The 27,753-nt window shown below is 37.9% G+C and overlaps 2 protein-coding genes and 1 long non-coding RNA gene across 4 annotated transcripts in view; 1 reads left to right on the top strand and 2 right to left on the bottom strand.

The window, feature by feature from the left end:
* LOC136263621 (uncharacterized) overlaps nucleotides 1–27,753 on the bottom strand; it is a gene marked incomplete in the record, with an annotated part of 463,802 nt that overhangs the window by 408,972 nt on the left and 27,077 nt on the right.
* Nucleotides 70–27,659, top strand: LOC136263458 (C-type lectin domain-containing protein 180-like). Its single transcript, XM_066057991.1, has 18 exons — nucleotides 70–140; nucleotides 296–563; nucleotides 615–819; nucleotides 7,711–7,995; nucleotides 8,382–8,646; nucleotides 18,478–18,782; nucleotides 18,834–19,001; nucleotides 20,771–20,871; nucleotides 20,917–20,994; nucleotides 21,411–21,455; nucleotides 21,514–21,561; nucleotides 22,515–22,586; nucleotides 23,645–23,773; nucleotides 25,586–25,672; nucleotides 26,557–26,680; nucleotides 26,729–27,007; nucleotides 27,065–27,150; nucleotides 27,283–27,659. The coding sequence occupies exons 6-18, from the start codon at nucleotides 18,719–18,721 to the stop codon at nucleotides 27,574–27,576; spliced, it is 1,575 nt and encodes a 524-aa protein (XP_065914063.1). The 5' UTR covers nucleotides 70–140; nucleotides 296–563; nucleotides 615–819; nucleotides 7,711–7,995; nucleotides 8,382–8,646; nucleotides 18,478–18,718; the 3' UTR covers nucleotides 27,577–27,659.
* On the bottom strand, nucleotides 16,682–19,269 carry LOC136263467 (uncharacterized). Of its 2 annotated transcripts, none has more exons than XR_010704661.1 (3): nucleotides 18,447–19,269; nucleotides 17,280–17,595; nucleotides 16,682–17,215 (listed from the first exon to the last, which is right to left on the bottom strand). It is a non-coding gene; the product is annotated as an uncharacterized lncRNA (long non-coding RNA). The 2 variants fall into 2 exon arrangements; XR_010704659.1 differs by having other exon boundaries at nucleotides 16,683–17,215; nucleotides 18,491–19,267.

Below are 27,753 nucleotides of genomic sequence, written 5' to 3'. Positions count from 1 at the left end.
GCACTACGCGTTTAGCCAAAACGAGTGTAGCTAAAACGCGTGACACAAACTCTAATTAACGCGACACCGACACTGGGGTACTGAGTTCAACCATAAATAGTATATTCTACTGTAGAATATACTATCTGTGGTTCAGCCTGGTAAGCCGTATATTAGTGCATGAAGTTATGTCGCGTGAACCCACGTAGCTATAGCTTGTGTATTCCATACAATATATACTGCTTGTACTGTAAAATGTAAATATAGCTAGTTTATACGAGCCTGCAATTAATGCTATGTGTGTTTTCTTCTCTAGATCTGGGCTAGACACTAACCTTAAGAAGTTGAGCTGTAACTGCCCTAGTTGGTAAATACCATGGATAGGATCTTGTCCAGTCGATCTGAAGATATTCAGAGACGAGTCATCTATATAAAGATATACAAAGTTTTATCATAATTATTATGTTTACTGTATTAAAAATGATAACACATCACATGACTATTTTAGTGAATTGTCACGTGAGTACTGCATGACGGCCACGTGTACGATTAGTGTCAAGGATGAAGACGAAACGCTGTGGAAGGTGTGGTTCTTGTAATACCTTTTTGCTGGTATTATCAATCGTTTGTTACAGACCCTTCGTCCAGTGATGAATCCAGAGTTACTGCGACCCGAGCGCTGGTCAGTCTTCTTTGAATGTCATGGGACAGCCTACGCCGCTACGGCTACCATCTCCGGAATGACCCGCGACAAGTATGAGGATCATGGATAAAACGCGATCAAACATACAGTGTAGTATGTGATAAGAAAGCTAGAAACGTAAAGCACAGTCTTTGAAGGTAAAAATTGTATCTAAGATTATAGCGAGACTTCAGTATTGATGGCTCATGCATGCAGATAAACTGGCAATCTTTTAAACAAGGTGCGTGCCCACAGCTCTACAGCCATAATACCTCCTGTGGGCAGTGCCAGGTCCAAGAATAGAGGGTTTGCACGCGAAAAGTATTGTGGCGCGAATTATAAAAATGCTTAATTGTTGCTAGTCTGATATTTGTGAGGTTTACTTTTCAATGGAGCGAATGCACTTACTTGGTCACCACGCTTTAGCAAATAAGAGAATCTGTCAAAACCTACAGTGTGTAGGATAAGGAACAAACATTAACTTCATACAATTTTAATGATAGTTTATAGAAGTGACTAACCTAGTGAACTTATTCCATTCTACACTAAACCATTGAGAATGGTTGTAGCCTTCACTCGCGTACTTCACAAATGTCTGACAAGCAATGGTTGTTAAGCATTTTACGAAAATGCATCTCTACACATGCTTTCCCTCTATTGTTTTCTGAAAGTATTGTGTGAGTATGTCTGTGTTTGTTTCTTTGTTTGTCCACACCCACACTAGTACTTGTATAGCAAAACAGCTTTCTCAGCCTTTCTGGTACATGACAATGTTTATGAGCATTCCATAGGTCTTTTACTAAACTTACAGATATTTGTAGGTACACAATGGCATTCTAATTTGTAAAACTAGTTTCTGGGCAACTCTGTAATTGGAATGCAGCTTTTGTAGGAGGGAATACTTTGATTGACTGATTTCATTGTAATTCATTTATTGTTTTATAGTTCACAAATTGCTATGCACTGCGATGGAAGCACTATTCTAACAGAATGCTTTGCAACATATGGTGCCCAGGTAGAACTACATAAGTGTCTGGCTTTTATGAGTGCGTATCTCAACATCAACTCTGTAATTGCATACGATTAAGTCTGATGTAAAGTAAAGCTCTCATTATTTAAAACGAATGGTGACAAAGATGACTACAGGGTGTATCAACTGTAAACACTTTTTATTCACTAGTAAACGAATTTCTTAATGGTAAATTTACTATATAAAATATCCTTTTATAAATTAATATTTGTTACACCACTTGTTTGTTTTTTTTTGTTTGAGATCAGCTACTTGCTTGCCCACTCTTATTCCTGGCGCTTTGATATTATGTTGAATGCTTCCAATTAGAAGATAATGAGGCTGTACAATTATATGATGCAATTGCTAAGCTTGCATTGTGTGAAAATTACAAAGGTAGATACCAGGCATTATGCGTAAGTCTCTGTATTAACAGTATTGCTAAAACACAATGGAATACAATATAATTACAATGCTCAATTCTATTTGTAAGGGAAAGGTAATGTGTTGCAACCATACCTGTTGGCATGTAACTCCATTTTTTTCTCAGTTAAAATATGACCTAACAAAAAAAATTCTCCGTAGGCATCTGTACTCGAAAATAAAGTCCCCATGGCTATTTTATGTTTGTGACTTCATTTCCAGTAGAGGTCATTAAAATAGGTCTCAAACTTTTAACACTAAGGTGCTGATTTTCTTATAGGGCTTTGCTTTATTCTGACCCTGCTGTAATGAAATACCTATATGTAAACTAAACAGCTAGGAACCTGTTAATTAATCAGGACACTTGAAAATAAGGGCACCTTTGTAACCTGGACACTTGGTAACGCTTCCAAAGTATCCCTTAGCATGTAAATTGACCTGGAAAATCAGGGCACTTCAATAAAGGACACTTTTGGTTGGTCCCAAGGTGTCCTTAATATACAAGTTCCACTGTACACTTAAGATGCTTTTCAATACATTGTTATACAGATAAACAGGTGCTATATAGTAATTATTATACAGTACGGTAATGCTGTAAATTAGAAATTATGAAGATCAATTTTCCTACCAAAAATATCACCAGCCTTCATGAAAGATTGGGTTGGTTGGGCAAGCCCAAAAATGTCTTCTGACTCATACCCTTCCACTATGAAATTTTATAAGCCTTCTATTTGTGACCATCTCAGCAAAAATCCAACTTGTTAGCACAAGCATGCATATTGAGAAAAACGAAATTTAAAAATAATTCGTAAAATTACACATGCTACAAAGAAAAATATGCAAGTTTTTATTGGGCCAGTATTCAAAGAAGGAAGACTCAAATCGATTAAAACTATATACCATCTTATTCGCCTGCTCATGGAGGGTTCAAAAATTTTGTTTTATTTCTGTATCTTCTATGGTATGCGTGTCACATGCATTTGTTTACGATGCAGTGAACGTAAACAAGATCGTCATTGTTTCTTCTACCAAACCACTTTCATATCCATGTGTGCAAGTGTCTACAGGGCTAACACTATACCTTGGCTGATGTACTGATACATGGTGAACATTTTAAGCCAAATTGCAACACTGTAGACTAATCCAAATGGAAGTTATGGCTGCGAATGTAAGCGCCTGTAGTTTATTTTCAGTATAGTCACTGTACAAATCGATTGTGTTACTCTTCCTACTGGATAGTGCTATAATTTCAAAACTACACACCACAGAAGGCTGAAACTTGGTGATCCATTCCTTGGACACTGCTAATAATGCTGAGTAAATAAATAAAAAAAAATTATTATGTGAACAAGTCGGGTTTTTGCTGAGACGGTCACATTTAACAGATTATGGACTTGCTCCTTTGTGTTCCAGTTGATTTTGCTGGCAACACATGGTGTTTTGATTTGAAATAGCACTCTGTGAATGTGTTGGCTATTATGCTGATTGCCCAATTTCCGTAGTGACTGGATGATTGCAGAGACGCTTCTCGTACTTTGTAACTGTGTAATCGGTACAGCCAAAACAAAGGGATATAATGTAGGACTCTCACAATAATATCAAAGATGGGATAAAAATGTAATCGATTTTTATTTTGTAATCAATTAATTGTGTAGTATGCACATCATCAATATAAAATTCTAAATGAAAAGCCTCTTTACTCACTACAACAAAGGCTCTCCATGCTATTCCATAAAGGACTAAGTTATGATAAGCCATACAACCGTGCGAAATACTAAGTGGTGTTAAAATATACCCAAATCTATTGAAAACAGTAGTGATCTCTCTATAGCAGCCATCTTGATAATTAATCAAAACATGGAGTAATCTAGGAAGGGAGAATGTGTTAAATATATGTGGCGCCCAATTCATTGTCTGGGTAGTGTTATAGAGGCCACACCACCATAGGTAACCATGTATTGTTGTGCTTTATAACAAAAGTTATACCCGTATATACATAGATTCTGATTTCTTAATGCTACAAATTATATATTAGTACACCTCTATAGCTGGCTCCAGTGGTGTATCCATGCCTTAAGAGATGGCTGGCTACACTCACCTACACATTTGACCCCAACTAGTGTAAAATGCAAACCCATTCTTAGTGGACTCTATGTACATTTTGTTAAAAGCTGTTTCAAAAATGCATAATTGTATCTAGCTAGATAATAATATGCTACAGTGCTGTTCCTGCAGCTTATTTCTCTACTCTAATGTTACTGCATGAATAATATAGAAGCTAGAAATGAAAACCAACTTATTACACCTTCTTGTCTTGTTCTCATCTGCACTTGCACATAACTCATTCTATTAGTGTTGCACCGATATCCAAATTAGCCGATTATTCCGATAACCGATATTAAGCAACAGAATTAGCCGATACCGATAACCGATCCGATGTACACCAATAACACTAACACTCATCCTCATCATTATTAAATGGCTCATATTAGTGACATAACCATTGATATACAGCTCATTCTAGGCTAAAATGTAAAGTTAGATGTATACCACAAGTAAAAGTTACTCATGGTAAACAGGTTTTAAGTACATTTTACTACTGCTATATACAGTTGAGACAAGTGGCTGGTACTACATAGAAACCTAAAAACCTCAATTTATTGTTGGGCATGGCCTAAACCCTGACAGTTTATTATGGGCATGGCTTGTAGTCACCGCTAAACCATTCACACATAACTTAATTAAAATGCCAAATAACTTATGTCTAGCCTCCCCCACATCATTATACTACACAGCACAGTGGAGATTAACATCGGCCTTGATTTAATCAAAACCGATTAATCGGCTAGTAACCAATATCGGCCCGATACCGATTATTGAACCGATTATCGGTGCAACACTACATTCTATTCCAGCCTGACTCTTATTAATAATAAAATAGTAGTATGGCTTAATTCAGTCACCACTAATATTTCATCGCCAACCAACTTGTCTGGCATAGTAACATCAAATAATTTACCAGAGAGTTTGATCATCATTTGTCACTTTATAACCTCACCAACAACAGAATCTGTGCTGCTCCTTATTCCAGAAATGTGCCATACGTGACCATTTCAGCGAAAACCTGTCTAGTTCACACAACCTCTAAAATTTTTTTTCTCAGTATTATCTGCATTGTCCAAAGAGTGGTTCACCAAAGTTTCAGTCTTCTGTGGTGAGTAGCTTTGGAATTACAGGGCTAGAAATTAGGAAAAACAAGGAAATTGATTTGTATAGTGACTATACTAAAAATAAACTACAGGTGCTTACATTCGCAGCCATAACTTACATTTGGATTAGTCTACAAAGTTAGGATTTGGCTTACAATGTTCACCATGGATTGGCAGATCAACCAAAGTATAGTTTTAGCCCTGCTGTTGCTTGTGCATAGGTGTATGAAGGCAGTTTTGTCGAAGAAAAGGCAACTATTTTGTTTGCGTCAACCACATTGTAAACAAGCGCACATGACACGCAAACCATTGGGACTACAGAAATGAAACAAAGATTTTTGATCTCCGTAAGTAGGTGAATAAGATAGTGTATAGTTTTAATTGATTTGAATCTTCCTTCTTAGAGTACTGGCCTGATAAAAACTTGCATATCTTTCTTGTAGTATATGTTATTTTAAGTATTATTTTTAAATTTGATTTTATCAATATGCACATGTACTTGTGAGTTTTCACTGAGACGGTCACATATTGCAGCCTGTAAGTGCTGACAAAGATTGCTAGTGTTGCCAGCTAAACCACTAATTGTAACTACCTATCAACTGCTGTCATTCCTTCAAGTATGGTGTTCAATTCATCCAGGTTAATCAATTAATTGAGTTAGTAATCGATGATTAATAAATTAATCAAAACTGAGCACCCTAATTTAATGTCCACTAGTATATCTACAGGTATAGGCAACCTTCCTTATCCACATTTTAGTTATTCCCTTTTGATACACTACTTATTTTCTTCGATTCTTAAATTTCCAAATTTATTTAGTGAATTTCAGGGTAGTTTATTAAGCATTACATAATACGTATACGATGGTCTGATATGTGTCGATTTTGTACTATAAAAAAAAACAAGTGTAGCAAGCCATTTAGTGCATACTATACCTCCATATCAGGTTGCTATAGTAACATATTTTAAGTTCTTCAACGATTGTTGACAAGTAGAGCCGGCCAAATAGTTGAAAAATATCTACTATTGTAATATTAACTTTCAAATTGTATCGTGACATTTAGCCTCTACGCTATCATGATGGGTGCGACACTTCGAAATGACCAATAATTTGTTCCATTCACAAACCATATTCTTATCTTTTCACAAGAAAGGAGCAATGATTAGGTGTAAACAATAAATTAGCAACTTTGTTCACAAAATTCCCAATTGTACAAGCAGCTAACTACTGATCTGTCATTTATACTGTATTACCAATTACATTTTTCATTACTATTAATTGTCTTTGAAACTTTTGCTATTGTCCAGCCCTATTGATGGTGTCACCAGATGATCAAGTAAATTTTCAAATGTTACTTGTTTAACCTTCGCTGAAGGCTAGTTTATGCTTTTGACAAGGACACACAAAATTTGGAATTTTCAACTAGGACCATAGCATCGATAAAAAAATACTGAAACAAGCTGGAGTAGTGTACGGTATTAAATCACAGTAAAACAATAAGAAGCGTTACTGTACATGTCCCTACTGTGCATTCTATTATGATACGTATCTTGAGCACAGTAGGGATCACTTGTAAGTCCATGAAGAATGCATTGTATGTAGTGTGCTATGCAAAAGGAAACTGTCGGTCTAAAGCGACACAATAGATTGAAAAATCAAGCCAACTGTTATTGAATAAGGCCTGTCTAAACGCATTAGTTAGTCAGGCAGGCACAGGTAATAGAAAATTCCACTATTTTAAATTTCACAGCAATTTTTTGGAAACGTTTAAGTTATGCCAAACTGTAATCATGTAAAGCCGTATTCATAATATACAGTACTATTGTACTAATGATTATGCACGCATTGTAGCTACAATCAGCAAAATACATAATTATGAAGATTCTTGAAGAGGTTTGGCTAATATATAATATGCTGCACTTTATACAGCATAGTACTTTTTTCTTCTTAAAATATTACTGGATACCTCCTTTGATAAGCTTGGGATCTCTACAAAGATCCAAAGTTCCAGAATTATTTGTTTATACTTTCCCAGATGCTTTTTCTATTGGTTGTATTTGTGGAATTATTTGCACGTGATACATTATATGTAACCAAATCTGCAAAAGGGGAAACTTGTAGCCTTTTCTATATTTTCCAAGTTTGACGATTCATATTTCATCAAGTGTTCAACCTATTGTCTTAAACTTACATCCAGAAATAGCGCAATGTTAGGGTGTAAAGTGACCAAATTTTCAGGCTGGCATCATACTTACACATGAAAATATGGATTGTCGAGTACATATACAATTAGAAAGGCTATAAAACTCCTTTTTCGCAGATCCAGTCAAATATGTGACCCACTTAGCAAAAGCCAGCTGTTTTTGCACATTGCTTGAATTACTTTTACACTATATGTTATCTATAGTAACAAAGGAGTGGACAGCCAAAGTTTCAGTCTTTTATGATGAATAGTCTTGGAGTTATAGTGCCAGACAGGTGGAACAGGAATAAATTCAATTTGTACAGCAACAATACGGAAAATAAATTACAGGTGTTTGTTTAACCGATCATGACTCACAACTGAGCAAGCTCCAAAGATGGTGTTTGGCTCAGTCTGTTCGCCATTAAGTGGCACATCAGTCAGTTATAGTGTTTTCCGTGTACGTCTCTGTGTGGATAAAGAAGGCCATTTCAACAACTAGATGATACGGTAAACTTTATTTCTACTGCATTGTAAATAAGCACCATACTGTGATATCCCAATGAACAGGAGATTCTGGTGGTGTATAAGTTTTATTGATTTGAGCTGTGTTTCAGTACACATAACGAAGCAATTGAAACATGCATAAAAATTTTATGTAGCATGAGTATTTTTACCCAGTTTATTTCAATATGTTTTAAAGTGAAATAGAATTTTGCAAAACAAATGACTGGTTTCCCCTCAATGGGTCACATATATACATATGAATTTTAATGACATCCTAACATGGTGCTGTATGAAAGCAAAAGTACAAAGTTTGATACTTTCATGAAAATGTACTATTTTTTTCAATACTATAAAGCAACACTGTATTATCATCATATTTCTGTTTGCAGCTTTTATCATCTGAGACTCTGGTTCCTTATAAAACCTGGCTGTTGCAATGACAAATTTATTGTTTGACAAGTAAAGACAAGGATATGCCTGCATTGGAGGTGGTGTGGTAGTTGTACAGTAGAAACAGAAAGTGTTGCAAACATGTCAGAAAGAAATGGTATGATGTCATAAAGCGACAAATAACTAATGAAGAGACAAGGTTGTGTTAAGGCTATAGATACTGCAGCTGATACCAGAGGACTAAAACGACTAGAGAAAAATAATGTGTGTACGTATATCTATACATGATTCCTTTTTTGCTGTCTGTATGCCTTGCTGCATGTGTTTGAATGCCATACCATTAAATATCTGAGGTTTAGTAGTGGATTTGCAAGTGATTCCATATGTATGTTTAAATCCTCTATTTTTAGAATAAAATTAGAACTAAACCTTGGGGAAAGCTATAATTCTCTACCTCCAAGTATCTAGGCTACAGATTTGAAAATGTAATTAAATTATAAATGTACTTGGTTTGTTTAATTGATTTTAATTTCTTTAAATAACTAAATTTACAGCATTACATTTAGGCTATGTGCTATTGTACCTGTGATTTGAAAATGCAATTAAATTATGTTTGTACTTGGTTTGTTGGCAAATAACTCAATTACAGCATCATGTTAAGTGAGGTGTTTGATAAGGCACAACTGGACATTGAAATTGCTTTACTACAAAAATTTAACTGTTCAATGCTTGTGGTGTTTTTGAAGTGACTCAGATGAGGGAAGCAATTGATGTAGGAATTCCACTGGTGTTCTGATCCGGTTTATAGATAAAGCCACAAAAGAATTGTACCTGTACCAGTTACGTAAAATATGGCTTACAGCTACGGCTTATATAATTCATGTATCACTGGAACAACTTTCAAAAGTAGCCACTTCCACGTGCACTTTGTATGAATGTGTTTTGATACCTTTTATTGCCTATCACTAAAATAAACTCATTCACTGCAAAATAACAGGTACCTACAGTATTCAGGAGATCTAGGGCATCATGTGGGCAATGGAGGTGTGAGCCTGAATTGCATGAGTATCAAGCAATGGATCAGAGCTGGTTTGCTCAGCCTTTGCAATGACCCAGGGTGAACCATGGTTTGTGCAGAATAGAGTGTTCATGGCCAATGAGGCCTGTAACTAAGTCTACATGGATTGACAGATGAGTTACTCTACTGGAACTGTGTTGTGATTGTTGACATCTTTAGAACTTCCATGGCAGTTGTAATAGTTCATCAATGATAATTCAGTCTTGATTCATTGAGATTCCATGCATGTAGGACTATCCAAGACAGCCATTTATTGCTTACTATAAAAGGGTACTGGTCTAACCCACTGCTGTTAGTATCTGTAGTTTAGAGATTGAATGTACCTTCCTATTGTATTTAAATTCTTGCAATTACTTCCAATACTTTTACCAAAATAAGCATATGAATCTTCGGTCATAAGTAATGTCATTTGAGAAGCAGGAGTATAGTCAGAGCCCTCAACCAGGAAAGTGACATTTTCCAATGATTTGGTAGGTGAGACAGCATCCATTATTGCTTGCAGTCCAGTACAATCACCTCGATGGCCTAAGAAAATTAATTTCACTGTCAACATGCTTACCACAGGAGAAGGTTCCAATTAAATTCTGGTAACTATGGCTACAGTAAAACGACATTATGTGTGTAAATTAAAAGACAACATGCATACAGTTGTAGATAATAACAATTAAGTAGTTGTGTCACTTGGAAAATCAAACCATTTAACTGTAAATGTGACCAGGCCTGCGAAAATAGGGTATGTGGGCACATGAATTTTGCCTACTCTTTCAAACTTTCATAACTTATTGTACCAGTATGTTATGGCAATGCAATTTTGAGCATCTAGTAAGAATTTAATTGGCTTTATGATGCAAGTTACTAAATACAAACATTCTGTTCCAGCATGGCGATATAACCTGTAGAGTGACGCACTGTAGCTTGTGCCCACATGCCCTGTTTTCGCAGTCCTGATCACAATACTTTGGAAAGTGTTTATATTTAAAATACTGTACTGACAAGTAAATGTAATTGTATTTATATTTAGAAAATGCCTAGTGTAATTAAATACTATGCACGTATTTTACTCCAATTCCGTTAATAGCTAGCTTTGAATAGAGGATGCACAATAGGTAGTGGATATAGTGACACATCACCACACACAGCTGCAGGTAGTGGATATAGTGACACATCAGCACATACAGGTAGTGGATATAGTGACACATCACCACACACAGGTAGTGGATATAGTGACACACCACCACACACAGGTAGTGGATATAGTGACACATCACCACACACAGGTAGTGGATATAGTTACACACCACCACACACAGGTAGTGGATATAGTGACACATCACCACATACAGGTAGTGGACATAGTGACACATCACCACACACAGGTAGTGGATATAGTGACACATCACCACATACAGGTAGTGGATACAGTTACACACCACCACATACAGGTAGTGGATATAGTGACACATCACCACATACAGGTAGTGGATATAGTTACACACCACCACACACAGGTAGTGGATATAGTGACACATCACCACACACAAGTAGTGGATATAGTTACACACCACCACACACAGGTAGTGGATATAGTGACACATCACCACACACAGGTAGTGGATATAGTTACACATCACCACACACAGGTAGTGGATATAGTGACACCACCACATACAGGTAGTGGATATAGTGACACACCACACACAGGTAGTGGATATAGTGACACATCACCACACACAGGTAGTGGATATAGTGACACATCAGCACATACAGGTAGTGGATATAGTGACACATCACCACACACAGGTAGTGGATATAGTGACACATCACCACATACAGGTAGTGGATACAGTTACACACCACCACATACAGGTAGTGGATATAGTGACACATCACCACATACAGGTAGTGGACATAGTTACACACCACCACACACAGGTAGTGGATATAGTGACACATCACCACACACAGGTAGTGGATATAGTTACACACCACCACACACAGGTAGTGGATATAGTGACACATCACCACACACAGGTAGTGGATATAGTGACACATCACCACACACAGGTAGTGGATATAGTTACACATCACCACACACAGGTAGTGGATATAGTGACACCACCACATACAGGTAGTGGATATAGTGACACACCACACACAGGTAGTGGATATAGTGACACATCACCACACACAGGTAGTGGATATAGTGACACATCACCACACACAGGTAGTGGATATAGTGACACATCACCACACACAGGTAGTGGATATAGTGACACACCACCACACACAGGTAGTGGATATAGTTACATACCACCACACACAGGTAGTGGATATAGTGACACATCACCACACACAGGTAGTGGATATAGTTACACACCACCACACACAGGTAGTGGATATAGTGACACATCACCACATACAGGTAGTGGACATAGTGACACATCACCACACACAGGTAGTGGATATAGTGACACATCACCACATACAGGTAGTGGATACAGTTACACACCACCACATACAGGTAGTGGATATAGTGACACATCACCACATACAGGTAGTGGATATAGTTACACACCACCACACACAGGTAGTGGATATAGTGACACATCACCACACACAAGTAGTGGATATAGTTACACACCACCACACACAGGTAGTGGATATAGTGACACATCACCACACACAGGTAGTGGATATAGTTACACATCACCACACACAGGTAGTGGATATAGTGACACCACCACATACAGGTAGTGGATATAGTGACACACCACACACAGGTAGTGGATATAGTGACACATCACCACACACAGGTAGTGGATATAGTGACACATCAGCACATACAGGTAGTGGATATAGTGACACACCACCACACACAGGTAGTGGATATAGTGACACCACCACATACAGGTAGTGGATATAGTGACACATCACCACACACAGGTAGTGGATATAGTGACACATCACCACACACAGGTAGTGGATATAGTGACACATCACCACACACAGGTAGTGGATATAGTTACACACCACCACATACAGGTAGTGGATATAGTGACACATCACCACACACAGGTAGTGGATATAGTGACACATCACCACATACAGGTAGTGGATATAGTGACACATCACCACATACAGGTAGTGGATACAGTTACACATCACCACACACAGGTAGTGGATATAGTGACACATCACCACACACAGTTAGTGGACATAGTAACACATCACCAAACACAGGTAGTGGATATAGTAATACACACAGTTAGTGGATATAGTAACACATCACCATGCACACAGGTAGTTGCCATAGTGACAGATCACCAAATACAGGTAGTGGATATAGTAACACATCACCAAACACAGGTAGTTGCTATAGTGACACATCACCACACACAGGTAGTTGCCATAGTAACACATCACCAAACACAGGTAGTTGCCATAGTAACACATCACCAAACACAGGTAGTTGCTATAGTGACACATCACCACACACAGGTAGTTGCCATAGTAACACATCACCAAACACAGGTAGTGGATATAGTGACACACCACACACAGGTAGTGGATATAGTGACACATCACCACACACAGGTAGTGGATATAGTGACACATCAGCACATACAGGTAGTGGATATAGTGACACACCACCACACACAGGTAGTGGATATAGTGACACACCACCACACACAGGTAGTGGATATAGTGACACCACCACATACAGGTAGTGGATATAGTGACACATCACCACACACAGGTAGTGGATATAGTGACACATCACCACATACAGGTAGTGGATACAGTTACACACCACCACATACAGGTAGTGGATATAGTGACACATCACCACATACAGGTAGTGGATATAGTTACACACCACCACACACAGGTAGTGGATATAGTGACACATCACCACACACAGGTAGTGGATATAGTTACACACCACCACACACAGGTAGTGGATATAGTGACACATCACCACACACAGGTAGTGGATATAGTTACACATCACCACACACAGGTAGTGGATATAGTGACACCACCACATACAGGTAGTGGATATAGTGACACACCACACACAGGTAGTGGATATAGTGACACATCACCACACACAGGTAGTGGATATAGTGACACATCACCACACACAGGTAGTGGATATAGTGACACATCACCACACACAGGTAGTGGATATAGTGACACACCACCACACACAGGTAGTGGATATAGTTACATACCACCACACACAGGTAGTGGATATAGTGACACATCACCACACACAGGTAGTGGATATAGTTACACACCACCACACACAGGTAGTGGATATAGTGACACATCACCACATACAGGTAGTGGACATAGTGACACATCACCACACACAGGTAGTGGATATAGTGACACATCACCACATACAGGTAGTGGATACAGTTACACACCACCACATACAGGTAGTGGATATAGTGACACATCACCACATACAGGTAGTGGATATAGTTACACACCACCACACACAGGTAGTGGATATAGTGACACATCACCACACACAAGTAGTGGATATAGTTACACACCACCACACACAGGTAGTGGATATAGTGACACATCACCACACACAGGTAGTGGATATAGTTACACATCACCACACACAGGTAGTGGATATAGTGACACCACCACATACAGGTAGTGGATATAGTGACACACCACACACAGGTAGTGGATATAGTGACACATCACCACACACAGGTAGTGGATATAGTGACACATCAGCACATACAGGTAGTGGATATAGTGACACATCACCACACACAGGTAGTGGATATAGTGACACATCAGCACATACAGGTAGTGGATATAGTGACACACCACCACACACAGGTAGTGGATATAGTGACACCACCACATACAGGTAGTGGATATAGTGACACATCACCACACACAGGTAGTGGATATAGTGACACATCACCACACACAGGTAGTGGATATAGTGACACATCACCACACACAGGTAGTGGATATAGTTACACACCACCACATACAGGTAGTGGATATAGTGACACATCACCACACACAGGTAGTGGATATAGTTACACATCACCACACACAGGTAGTGGATATAGTGACACCACCACATACAGGTAGTGGATATAGTGACACACCACACACAGGTAGTGGATATAGTGACACATCACCACACACAGGTAGTGGATATAGTGACACATCACCACACACAGGTAGTGGATATAGTGACACATCACCACACACAGGTAGTGGATATAGTGACACACCACCACACACAGGTAGTGGATATAGTTACATACCACCACACACAGGTAGTGGATATAGTGACACATCACCACACACAGGTAGTGGATATAGTTACACACCACCACACACAGGTAGTGGATATAGTGACACATCACCACATACAGGTAGTGGACATAGTGACACATCACCACACACAGGTAGTGGATATAGTGACACATCACCACATACAGGTAGTGGATACAGTTACACACCACCACATACAGGTAGTGGATATAGTGACACATCACCACATACAGGTAGTGGATATAGTTACACACCACCACACACAGGTAGTGGATATAGTGACACATCACCACACACAAGTAGTGGATATAGTTACACACCACCACACACAGGTAGTGGATATAGTGACACATCACCACACACAGGTAGTGGATATAGTTACACATCACCACACACAGGTAGTGGATATAGTGACACCACCACATACAGGTAGTGGATATAGTGACACACCACACACAGGTAGTGGATATAGTGACACATCACCACACACAGGTAGTGGATATAGTGACACATCAGCACATACAGGTAGTGGATATAGTGACACACCACCACACACAGGTAGTGGATATAGTGACACACCACACACAGGTAGTGGATATAGTGACACATCACCACACACAGGTAGTGGATATAGTGACACATCACCACACACAGGTAGTGGATATAGTGACACATCACCACACACAGGTAGTGGATATAGTGACACACCACCACACACAGGTAGTGGATATAGTTACATACCACCACACACAGGTAGTGGATATAGTGACACATCACCACACACAGGTAGTGGATATAGTTACACACCACCACACACAGGTAGTGGATATAGTGACACATCACCACATACAGGTAGTGGACATAGTGACACATCACCACACACAGGTAGTGGATATAGTGACACATCACCACATACAGGTAGTGGATACAGTTACACACCACCACATACAGGTAGTGGATATAGTGACACATCACCACATACAGGTAGTGGATATAGTTACACACCACCACACACAGGTAGTGGATATAGTGACACATCACCACACACAAGTAGTGGATATAGTTACACACCACCACACACAGGTAGTGGATATAGTGACACATCACCACACACAGGTAGTGGATATAGTTACACATCACCACACACAGGTAGTGGATATAGTGACACCACCACATACAGGTAGTGGATATAGTGACACACCACACACAGGTAGTGGATATAGTGACACATCACCACACACAGGTAGTGGATATAGTGACACATCAGCACATACAGGTAGTGGATATAGTGACACACCACCACACACAGGTAGTGGATATAGTGACACCACCACATACAGGTAGTGGATATAGTGACACATCACCACACACAGGTAGTGGATATAGTGACACATCACCACACACAGGTAGTGGATATAGTGACACATCACCACACACAGGTAGTGGATATAGTTACACACCACCACATACAGGTAGTGGATATAGTGACACATCAGCACATACAGGTAGTGGATATAGTGACACATCACCACATACAGGTAGTGGATATAGTGACACATCACCACATACAGGTAGTGGATACAGTTACACATCACCACACACAGGTAGTGGATATAGTGACACATCACCACACACAGTTAGTGGACATAGTAACACATCACCAAACACAGGTAGTGGATATAGTAATACACACAGTTAGTGGATATAGTAACACATCACCATGCACACAGGTAGTTGCCATAGTGACAGATCACCAAATACAGGTAGTGGATATAGTAACACATCACCAAACACAGGTAGTTGCTATAGTGACACATCACCACACACAGGTAGTTGCCATAGTAACACATCACCAAACACAGGTAGTTGCCATAGTAACACATCACCAAACACAGGTAGTTGCTATAGTGACACATCACCACACACAGGTAGTTGCCATAGTAACACATCACCAAACACAGGTAGTTGCTATAGTGACACATCACCACACACAGGTAGTGGCCCATGACACATCACCTGTAGCTACCATGAATTACTACTGACAATACCACCTCTGGCCCTGATAAAGAATTATTCATGCAATTTATCAAATACGTATGCCTTGTTGTGTTTGGGACCTACTGTACAAGAAGCGGCCTCAGGGTTGGAAGTTTCACAGTGAAATAAATTATACTGAATACACCAAAAAGCTACTTAGTAGCATGAAATTATTCCACATTATATAGTACTGTAGTACAGTATTATATTTAAAATGAATTTGACATACAGTAACCATACTGTACTTCATCACAAGCAAATTATTATAACACTAGAAGACATTAGATGAAAACAGTAATTGCAGTCACACACACACACACATACAAAGTATCACACAGATAAAGACATAACCACAAAATTAAACAAAGTTAATGAGCACAGCAGGGATCAGTTACACTATAAAAGACAAAACGAAAGAAAGTCACCATGAGTGATAGTTATTGATAAACATTTTACGTACCTAAATTTTGGCTCACCACCAACTTCCATAATATTACAGATGTTCATTGTAGTGCCGGCAAACTGCTGGAGTTAGCCAGCACCAAACATTTTGAATTTCTGCTTTGAGTTGCTCTAGATTTCTTGGTTTCCACAACGTATTCCTAAGGTAGCTCATCATGGAACCCCATACCCCTCTCTATGGGGTTTAATTAAATCAGGGGATTCTGGTGGAGTGTACCACCAATTCCAGCATCACTGTGGATTCATCAGTAAAGATACAATTAGCAAGGTCTCTTTGGTTCTTTCACCCAAATAAGGCGTTTTGTTTTGTTGAACTACAATGATAAAATAATGTTTCTACACTAGTATGCCCACAATATACAATATGCCCACAATATACAATATGCCATACTTAAATCAACCACACAGTGCACTGTAAAACCTACCCATCCCAGTATGGGGAGAGTAAGGAAATACAGTGAAAGAAAGTCAAATTCCCAAACCTGGGAATAATAGTTAGGTCAAATTCCCACATAAAAGGGTATAATATCCCTTCCTATAACATGAGAATAATAAGGAATTACTACTCTGTACAATCTGCGATCATGGTCAAAGTGATAGGGACATTGAGTATGAGTCGTCCATAGATCAATCGATTGATCCATAGACGACTTGGATCAATCATCCTTCTTGGACTTGCTTGCCCTGGTTGAAGGATAGTGGTGAGTGTTTTCACAAATTTCCATGTTGTAATTGTTAGGATTGTTACAAATGGTGAAAAACCATAAAAGCCAATAGGAAATTTCTTGGGAGAGTTATTTTAGAGAATGGCTTGTAATTTCAGAGTTACATAGTTGCAAAGTGAAAGCTGATGATAGTTGGTATCAGATAAATATAACAGTTGGCCACCATACATTTGCTGTCCAAACTCTGTGTTTGACAATAACTCGGTTTGCTCAGACATACTGTAATGCTCCAGCTATAAAAGAGGATGGACCCTAAAGGATACAGTTTATCTGTTTGGTTCATGGCTTAATCGTACTGCTAATCATCATAACTACCACTTGGTTGCTAGGAGACACTACATTCTCACAAGGCCCATTCAATTAACAATGTTACAGCAATTCAGACAAGTTATAAGAGCAATGAATGATGTGAATATATAGTTGATACAAGAATTAATTACCATGTACAATCTAATTCCTCATTCTCTATAGATCGGACACTAACCGGGTGGACTCCGTGATATAGAAAGCAGAGCTGCTGCTGATGCTGTAAAATGGATCCCGTCCAGATCTGAGGACTTCCCAGCGCTGAAACAGTGGTCTGGCTGCGCGAGACTAAGACGAGTCCGAGGACGAGTCAACTATAACTTTTATAAATAACACATCACGTGACTGTTTAGTGACTTATCACGTGAACATCGCATTGCTGGCCACGTGTCCCTAATCACTGCTGATGGAGATGGAGTTGGAGTCAGTTGCTCCCCCAAGAAGAAGCGGCAGACACAACACTGTGGAAGGTACGTGATTCATATTTTTTTAAACTGGCCTATATGTGTTATTTGTTATAGACTCTCCGTCCAGTGACCAATCTAACGGTGCTACTCATGCGGTAGTACTTTTTGATTGCGATGGCACTATTGCCTTAATACCCAGAAGTCGTATGTTGTCCCGTGACCAGGAGACCTGCGTGGTGAAATGGCCTTGCGGGAAACTGAAAGGCAACATTGCTTTTGAAGGTAAAAATTATTATTTTTAATGTAGCATTGTGAGCTTTCTTGAAAAGTTTCTCTGAAATGTGTGTGCATCTTTGTTTTATTATTATTTTTTTGTTTGTCTACACCCAACAAATCATCTTTTGGTTACAAAAGTGCTGATTAAAGTACTTCATAGGCCCTTTACTAAATTTACAAATACATGTAGGTTAGCTTTATACAAGGTGTTCTAATTTGTGAATACTAGTTCCTGGATGATATGTAAATACCTATGCCATGGCTGTACATGTGTTGTAGCTCTTAAAAACGATGAGCTGGCAGAGAGTGCAAAGATCACATTGAGTCTATAGCTTGAGACTTTTTCAAAAAAAAAAAAAAAAAATCTTGGGAAATAACACCATTTAACCAGGTAAGCGCTGGCCAAACTTAAAGGTTTTAGATATCGAAGATTTCATAACAAATGTGTTAAATCAAATTTTGTGAATATCAAAGTAATGGTGGTCACTTTGGCCAGAACTGTTCACCAGTTACAGTATTCTTGAGAAAGTACAATGAAAATATGAGCATGTGAGCTTGTGTAAGATTTGTCTACCTTTTCAAATTTTCATAACTCAAAAGCTTTTAACAATATCACCTTATCCTTATTTAATTGGCTTTATTATACAAGACACAAAATGGAAATACCCTAGACCTTAGAATTTACCTCTTTGGTATAGTTCCGTGTTCACACCCTGTTTTTGAGGGGCATAATTTTAATGTCGATTCTACTCAAGGCCCGATACAGATATACTATTGAAGACATGACAATAAAACAAGTACATAAATATAGTTTTACAACAGTAGGAATGAAAGCCTTTTTGTTATGTGTTGATTACATAAAATGCAGGCCTGGTCGGTTGTTTGATACATATCTGTATATTCATGTAGACTCACATGGATTATTTAATGTTAATAACTTCAAAGAAACAACAAGGAAAAGAATCATAACCCAAGTCTAATTGGCATTCATTTTCCAATTGTGTTTAATACCCCTCAGCTTATCATTGAAATGGGGGTTTATTAGAATCCTGATTTCATAATTCATTATTGACTTATACACTCCATTCACACTAGCCCAGCAGCATGTTCAGAATGGTACAGCTCGGTGAAAAGTGCAATGTAAATGGTGTCTGTACCATGCCCAATCGAACCAAGCCAGCTCACTTGATTTCACCAGGCCACTAGTTTTTCATAAGGCACATTAAATTATAATTCAAATCACTCGACGTTACACAGAGAATCAAGAATCACAGAAACCCTGTTTTGGCAGGAAAGAAAGCCATGCAAAAGTTTGCTGTTGTTGGCAGTTGCTCTACTTGATTACTTCGATCCGTGTTGCCATTTCTACAGTCCTTTGCTGCTATCTATCCATTGTTGCTCTTGTAGGGATTCAAGATTTCTAGCAGTAACTAAGCTTGGAAAACAAAAGCTGCTATGATTTTAGCAAACTCAGTAATTTAATTGTGTGCTTATACAAGCCAGGTGATTTAGCGTGTGAGCGAGACTGTGTAGTGTGAGCAGCAGCCACTCTGGGCTGGACTGAACTGAGTCAAACTAAACCGTGGTATGCATGTTATTCTGTAGTTCTCAAATTACACTGGTAATTAAGGAAGCACTTGCAGTGTGACCAGGGGTGTCTAGGTAGAGCTGCATATAGTGCCTGGTTTTTAGAAGTAGCTCAAAATCATCTTGTTATTGTATACAGCAGCTATGTTTGAGTAAAGAGTATGAAGTAAAGCTGATTTCTTTCTAAGGGACGGAAGAGGAATGCAAACTTAAGGAGACCAACATGAATGATGATGAAGACACGAATGACGTGAATAATGTAGAAGATGCCACTGATCCATTGTCACAGGTTATTTTTAATTTGCATTATGTACATTAAAGACACTATGCACAGGTAAATGATCATGAGAATGTTGAGGGAGTGAAAAGGAAACAATGTGATGGCAGAAAGCCAAAGAAGAAGAGGAGACTGGTAAGTATATATATATATAGTATATTTTTTTATGAGGTACTGTGCCATGTATATATGGGCCTAACGTTTTATACTGTACAAGCTGCCTATTTAAGAAAAAGGGTAATTTGAACAGTTACATAGTGCAGTGGTACTACATGTTGTATTTTTTTTTAAATGTATAGTGTTTAAATTCTCCCATACCCTTTTTCTGATGAAAGGATATTTCATTGCTTTAGTCAGGAGCTCATAAGTACTGCATCTTTGGCACCTATAAGCTCCTGTTTAGTTTTGGTATGCTTTTGTGTGTATATGTATATCATAACTGCTTTGTAATGTGGAACTGACTTTTGAAATGAAATGACCACTAAGCCAATCAATAGATGTATTAATTGTCTCAACTGTGCATATTGTTTGATACACTTTGTATGTTCTAGATTAAATCAGGTATAATAACTAAGGACCAGGAGAAGAATAAAGAAGTATGCACTGTGATAACATGCAAAGTGTTCATGTTGTTAAGTGTATGCATTGCTACAGAATAAGATGAAGAAGACAAAAGAGAAAAAGAAAAAGAAAGTGAAAAAGGTAAAGTCATGTGTAAGGGAAAGTAGGCAACTGCCAGTGTAGCATTTCTCAAAGGTCATTAGGAACTGTTGATAACTATTAAAATATTTCACACTTTAAAACTGAAGTGCTGATTTTCTTAAAAGCTTTGCTTTATTCTAACTCTACTGCCTGTGATTACAGAACAATCAGATACTACTAATCACTAATCGAAGTAGTCCATAAAGCATGATTGTTCATTGTATAGAAAACTGCAGCCATCTACGTAGTGCATGCCTTAGTATCACTTCCCAAGAAGGCTGTTGCAGTCCAAGTTCTTCTAAATAGACCTCACTATACTACTCTGCTGAGCTTATAAAAATGCACAGTAAGATTTCTAAGGTGTTTATGTATATGTTAAAGCATAGCCGCGAGTGCTATATGAAAAATAAAGCATCGATACCGAGCGCCGAGTGCTTTATTTTTCATATAGCACAAACAAGGCTATGCTTTAAATGATTTATGGAACTTTCTAGTCATGTAGCTTCACTATATGCTAGGACTTGTAATTAACTCATGTTGCATGAACTATTAGCAGCCTGAACACACATAAACTAGTTTAACAGAGTAACTCGCGCATATTTCACCCTAGTTTGGCATGGTAGATGTTCATTGCATCTTTTGCTCGCAACCCACAATCGATTCTATTGTGAGTCACATCGTGAAATATTTCTGTGATATCTCCAGGACTTGTCCGTTTACATTAACAAACGTAACGGCAACGTTACCTTCTCCCACCCATCATCGAAGCATTTGGGTATGTCTATAAAAGCAATCCAGTGGTAGAACTTGTATTGGCTAGGGTGATAATTAAGTTCTGTAAACATTGCTATGTAGTTGGATCACTAAATTTTAAGCATACTTACAGATGTCAAATCTAATAAACATTTTGTATCTTTAGCTTTTTGTACATATTGACTGTATTTTTATTGTAGGATGATTTTGTGATCCACGTAGGAGCTACGCCACCATCATCACCTGGTTCTATGCCTCAACCACTGCTACAGGTTAGATGTGTAAATTTTAAACCTAGGATTGTACTTGTTTCCATTTGGATACTTGTATTGAGGGTGAAGAGTTACTTGGGAATTCAGCTCTTTTACACATTCCACTCAAACTATAGCTTTGCGAATGTAGAAAATGCAGTGTCATTGCTACACAAAAAGAAATGGGCTAAGTCTTATGATCACATTGTCAGGAAAAAGGTCCAGAGTGATGTTAATCATGTAACCTTCTCCATGCATGTTCCTGTCTGAAGGCATCATTTACAGTATTTTTGTTAATAGAATTTATAGATTGTAGAAGAGGATTTGTGGTTGCTCTAAATGTGTTTATTTACTGACCTATGTCTAGCTAATACTGCCAAGCTGTTATAAAGAAAAGTTAGGCTGGTTTTGGGTGACATTTTTGGGCAAGAATACCTAATGTTGCTGTTGTTGACCATTGATATTCTTTTAGTACATCTACACAGTACAGCTCTAGGCAGTCCAAAGTAGTTAGCAAAACCTGGCCTTACTGTGTGGTATATTGGGAAAAAACAACAACTTTGTAATAGAGGCTTCTTCCACAAAGATAGTATTTTAAAGCATCATACTGTTAGAAAGTCTAAAATGGTGTGCAGTGGTAGTAGGTGCACAAAATTACTCAATGAGAAAACACTGCCATAGTGTAAGGGTACCCTATATATGTGACCGGATTTGCGAAAAGGTACCTTTTCCACACATTTGACATACCAGCAAACAAAATGATGTAACACTTGACCCCTTATACTGATTAACTTGCTCTTAGTATCAAAATGTAGCCAGATGCTGTAGCTACATTCATTGAAAATTTCAAGCAATTATATGCCATGATCAAAAAGTTATGAAGCTTTAAAGTTCAAAAAATGGGTCAAATTTTGTGTGTGAAAAAGGTACCTTTTTGCAAATCCGGTCACATATATAATGTGGGAGTGTTTATGTAAATGGTATAATCTTGGACATATCCGTTCACCAAATAAGGGACAGTGTAACAGTAAGAATGACTATGGTTCATGACTTATGCAATAATTATGAATGTGTTACAGAGTACTATTGAGCCCGTGGCATTTTATGATGGCCCCAATCCTTTGGAGGATCGATACAATACTGATGAAGAAGGAGTGACCCCAATAACCACAGTGGAATCTAGTTCTTTGTCTGGCAATCATGAGCAGGTATCTTGTCTTTTTTGTATTCAGTAATATGTAAAAAATACTTTTAATTCATCTATCATCTGAGCTCTATAGAGTATAATAACTGTTTGATTGTTTAAATGCCACTGAAATGATTGAATTGCATTGAGTTTATGCCTGGCCAATTCAACTCTGAAGCTACAGTAAGATCTCACTTAGTGGCCACCTCATTATAGTACTAGTGGCTACTTTAGTAGGCTCCAAGCACAAATCTGATGTACTTTCTAAGGCCACCTCATTATTGGGGCCAGGCCACCTCATTATTGGGGCCAATTTTTGTTTGGTTCCACAGGTGGCTCTGTTAATGAGGTTTCACTGTATATTATCTTAGTAGTTTTTGACAGATATACACAGTGTTGGGCAAGTTACTTTGTAAAAGTAACAGTATTACATATTACTTGCAACTGAACTATTTAGGTACAGTTACATATTACTCATAAAATAAAGTAACTATAGTAATATTACATATTATATTACTTTGTGTCCACAACCTTAAGCTGTCACGTGAAACTACCACCTTATCACGTGACATGATTGCATTGTTGGACAATGTACAAATCTTGGTTAAAAGTAAGAAGCTGGTGAATAAGCTTCATTCAGTAGGCTTTGTTACTTCATTGGGCTAGGCGTTACTCAGTGGATAACTAACGAGTTTAGTAACTTCGTTATTTGTAATAATAATAACATCAGATTCGTTACAGTAACTATATTACTTAGGTAACGCGTTACATTTGTAAGTAAAGTAACTTGAGTTATATTACCTGTTTTTATAGCGTATTTCATTATATTACTTATAGTTACCACAAAAGTAATAATATTATGTAACGCGTTACTCCCAACACTGGATATACAGTAGTGATAGGCTGTAATTACAGTGACAGCACTAGAATTTCTCGATACTACTAAAATCTAGTTGACCAAGTGTCTAGGATTTTGTAGTATGTATAGGGTTCTTGTAATTCCAACAGATACGCTTTTTCTGACATGTTTCTCAAACAAGGCAGTTGGAAAGGAATGTAGTTTATGTTTCACGCCACCTGTGTTTATATACCGTGTGTATAGGTTACTGAGGTGACTATTGTATCACTCCAGAGGTCTGTAAATAGTGCAGATATCTGGATTCAGACTATGGAGGTGCTATGCAAAATTATTGCTTTTTAATTGCATAGTTCCACTTGGAATTTTACATCATCCCGAGTAACCATAATACAAAACTGGCTATAGTGAATAAATGAATTGAATTTTGCTGTACATTAAGTTTATCAAAAACCTACCAGTAGTTAAGGCATTAAAAATGTCATGTGTATTGTGCATAGTTACCTTGGCTCTTCTGCGGTGACCCTAAAGGTATAAACATTGTTGTTGGTAAATCCTATTACCAACAATGTACTTGTAAAAACCAGTATCAGCAACTAATCAATAAGTTTTGTATTTTGTAATTCTTTGAAATATTTGTAATTATGTTGCTAAGGAACCACAACTTGAACAAATTATGAATACTGCATAGAACAGTTTATCTATACCATTTTCTTGTGTGAAAAAGCCTTTCAATTGTATTTAATTTTTGTTCACATATATATACCCTATATATTTTAAAAGAATTCGTTGTTTCAGGAGGCCAGCTACATTGTATGTTTGGTGACCATACACACACACACGCACACACTTTTTGGGTGCACACGACTGTGTTAAAAACTATAGCGCTCTTGTTTCACAACCTCAAATAAGTCCCTCAATTTAATAAATGATGTGTAGTAGCTTAGTAGCATCACTATAATATTATATTGTTTGTAGGCTACAACACTGCATTCTGAAGTTCACCAGATAAGAGATTATCAGATGACGATAGGCAAATTTTTGGTGGAGATCGGCGAGTATCAGGTATGTACTTCATATGTATGTAGTGCTTATATAATATTTTTTTTATTATAATGTGATCCAGGATGTTCTACTTAACTTTACACTCTTTAAACTCTTGATTATTATATATGACTGAATTTTGGAAAACCGTCAATCTATGTACAATAGTACTTTTGTATTAAAATGTTTTTAAAAACAATGGGTAAAAAACACAAGCTCTAGAAAACAAATTCAATGCAAGCTTTTTGTTGTCTCACTGGGGAATAGATAAATCCTAGGCATCGTCGTGTTCGCCAGTTGATAGGGAGTGCAAATATATGTTACATCTCCATACATGAAAGGGTTTCAAAGTTAAAGACGTTTGTTTACATTGCGGTGACAAAAGGATTTACCGATGATCATTCTTCAGTGAATTTGCCCTGAAGAAATTGCCTTCTTTCTCAAACATGGAAGCGTACCTTGGGCAAAACCTATAAATATCAATTTATTTGCTGTCTAGTGCTGTATTTCTCACACTGCTTAATTTATGAAGCTGAAACTTATCCACTCCATTCCTTTGTCCCTGTAGACAATCAAACACAAATAAAATGAATTTGAAAAATGTGCAGATATCGATGGTTTTCTAAAATTACAGTAGGTCACAAATGTGTGTATAGTATACAGAAGGAAAATTAGCACTGAGGTTGATTTATAATTCATGGGAATTTTACAATATGCAAAGATTCAATGATGTGCAAGTATTTCATTTATTATGAAATCAGCTGCTGAATAGAGTCTTTCACATAATTTGGTTCTTGTGTATCTAGTCATTATTGATTTTCCAGGTGCACTTAATCAGTTCAGCACCATGTACTGGTTTAAATTTTGTGGCATGTTATACTTACACTGATGATGTATGTATTTAGAAAGAGCAATTTGGAGTCCTGAATGATCGAATTGATTGCTTAGAGCAACAAGTTAAGGTTTTGCTGGCATCAGGGGTTGCCAGAGCTCTAACAGCTCCTCATGGGTCAGCATTAACTGGGCTAGGTGAGTAGTTTATTTTGTTTATGTGTATGAAATTGTCATTTTCTCTAGTTACCTGTGCAACTCCTACATTGTCTCGGTTAGCATCGCCAGCAACCACTACATTGCCTCTATTGACCACCACAACATGTACACCAGTAACAGCAACCACTACATTGCCTCTATTGACCACCACAACATGTACACCAGTAACAGCAACACCTACATTGCCTCTATTGACCACCACAACATGTACACCAGTAACAGCAACACCTACATTGCCTCTATTGACCACCACAACATATACACCAGTAACAGCAACACCTACATTGGCTAGTGGGTCAGCAATAAGTGAGTAATTGTTTTCTCTGATTATGTGTATGGACATGACCATTAATTTTTCTCTAGTTCCTTGTACAAGTGAAACTCCATCAGACCATCAGCAAGAACATCAGGCAAACACTGCAATGTCTCCAGATGGTGCAATGAATGAGGTGGGTTCTGATATTGTTTAACAGCTGATAGTGTAGTGACTAACCAGCAATTTTTAGTGTACTGATTGTACGTGAAGGTCTTAAATGCTAATAGTGCAAGAAACAATGTATTATTCAGGTTTCTATTTGCAGCTCATACCATCTGAAATTCTGGTGCCTCTGATAATGAAGCACAAAACTAGAGCAAGACTGGCAGTTGCTATGACAAATATATTGTTTGACAAGGACACCAGAATAAATTCGAACTGTAGAGGCCGGGATAAACCTGCATTAGACCCAGTTAAGTTGATGTATATAAGAAGAAAATCGTACGAGTGCCACAAATCTACAATCAACAACGAAAAAGATAACTGGGAACTAGACTGCATTAAAGCCATTGACAGTGATGCAAGGGGAATGAAACGCACAGAAAAGAACAGAAAATGACGTGTGCATCAATCCCCTTGCTGTCTGTATATGTATTCCTTGCTGTTCACATGTGTCATTGCATTAATTTTAGCCTAAACATTTACTAGTAGTTTGATAGTTTTTTTTGTGGATTTGCATGTGGGATATTCAGCAATCGCCATAGTTTACTTGTAGTTACACTGTTATTTTTCACTG

The sequence above is a fragment of the Dysidea avara genome, chromosome 1 (assembly GCF_963678975.1).
Source record: "Dysidea avara chromosome 1, odDysAvar1.4, whole genome shotgun sequence".
Classification (NCBI taxonomy): domain Eukaryota; kingdom Metazoa; phylum Porifera; class Demospongiae; order Dictyoceratida; family Dysideidae; genus Dysidea; species Dysidea avara.
This window is presented reverse-complemented; position numbering and strand designations above follow the sequence as displayed.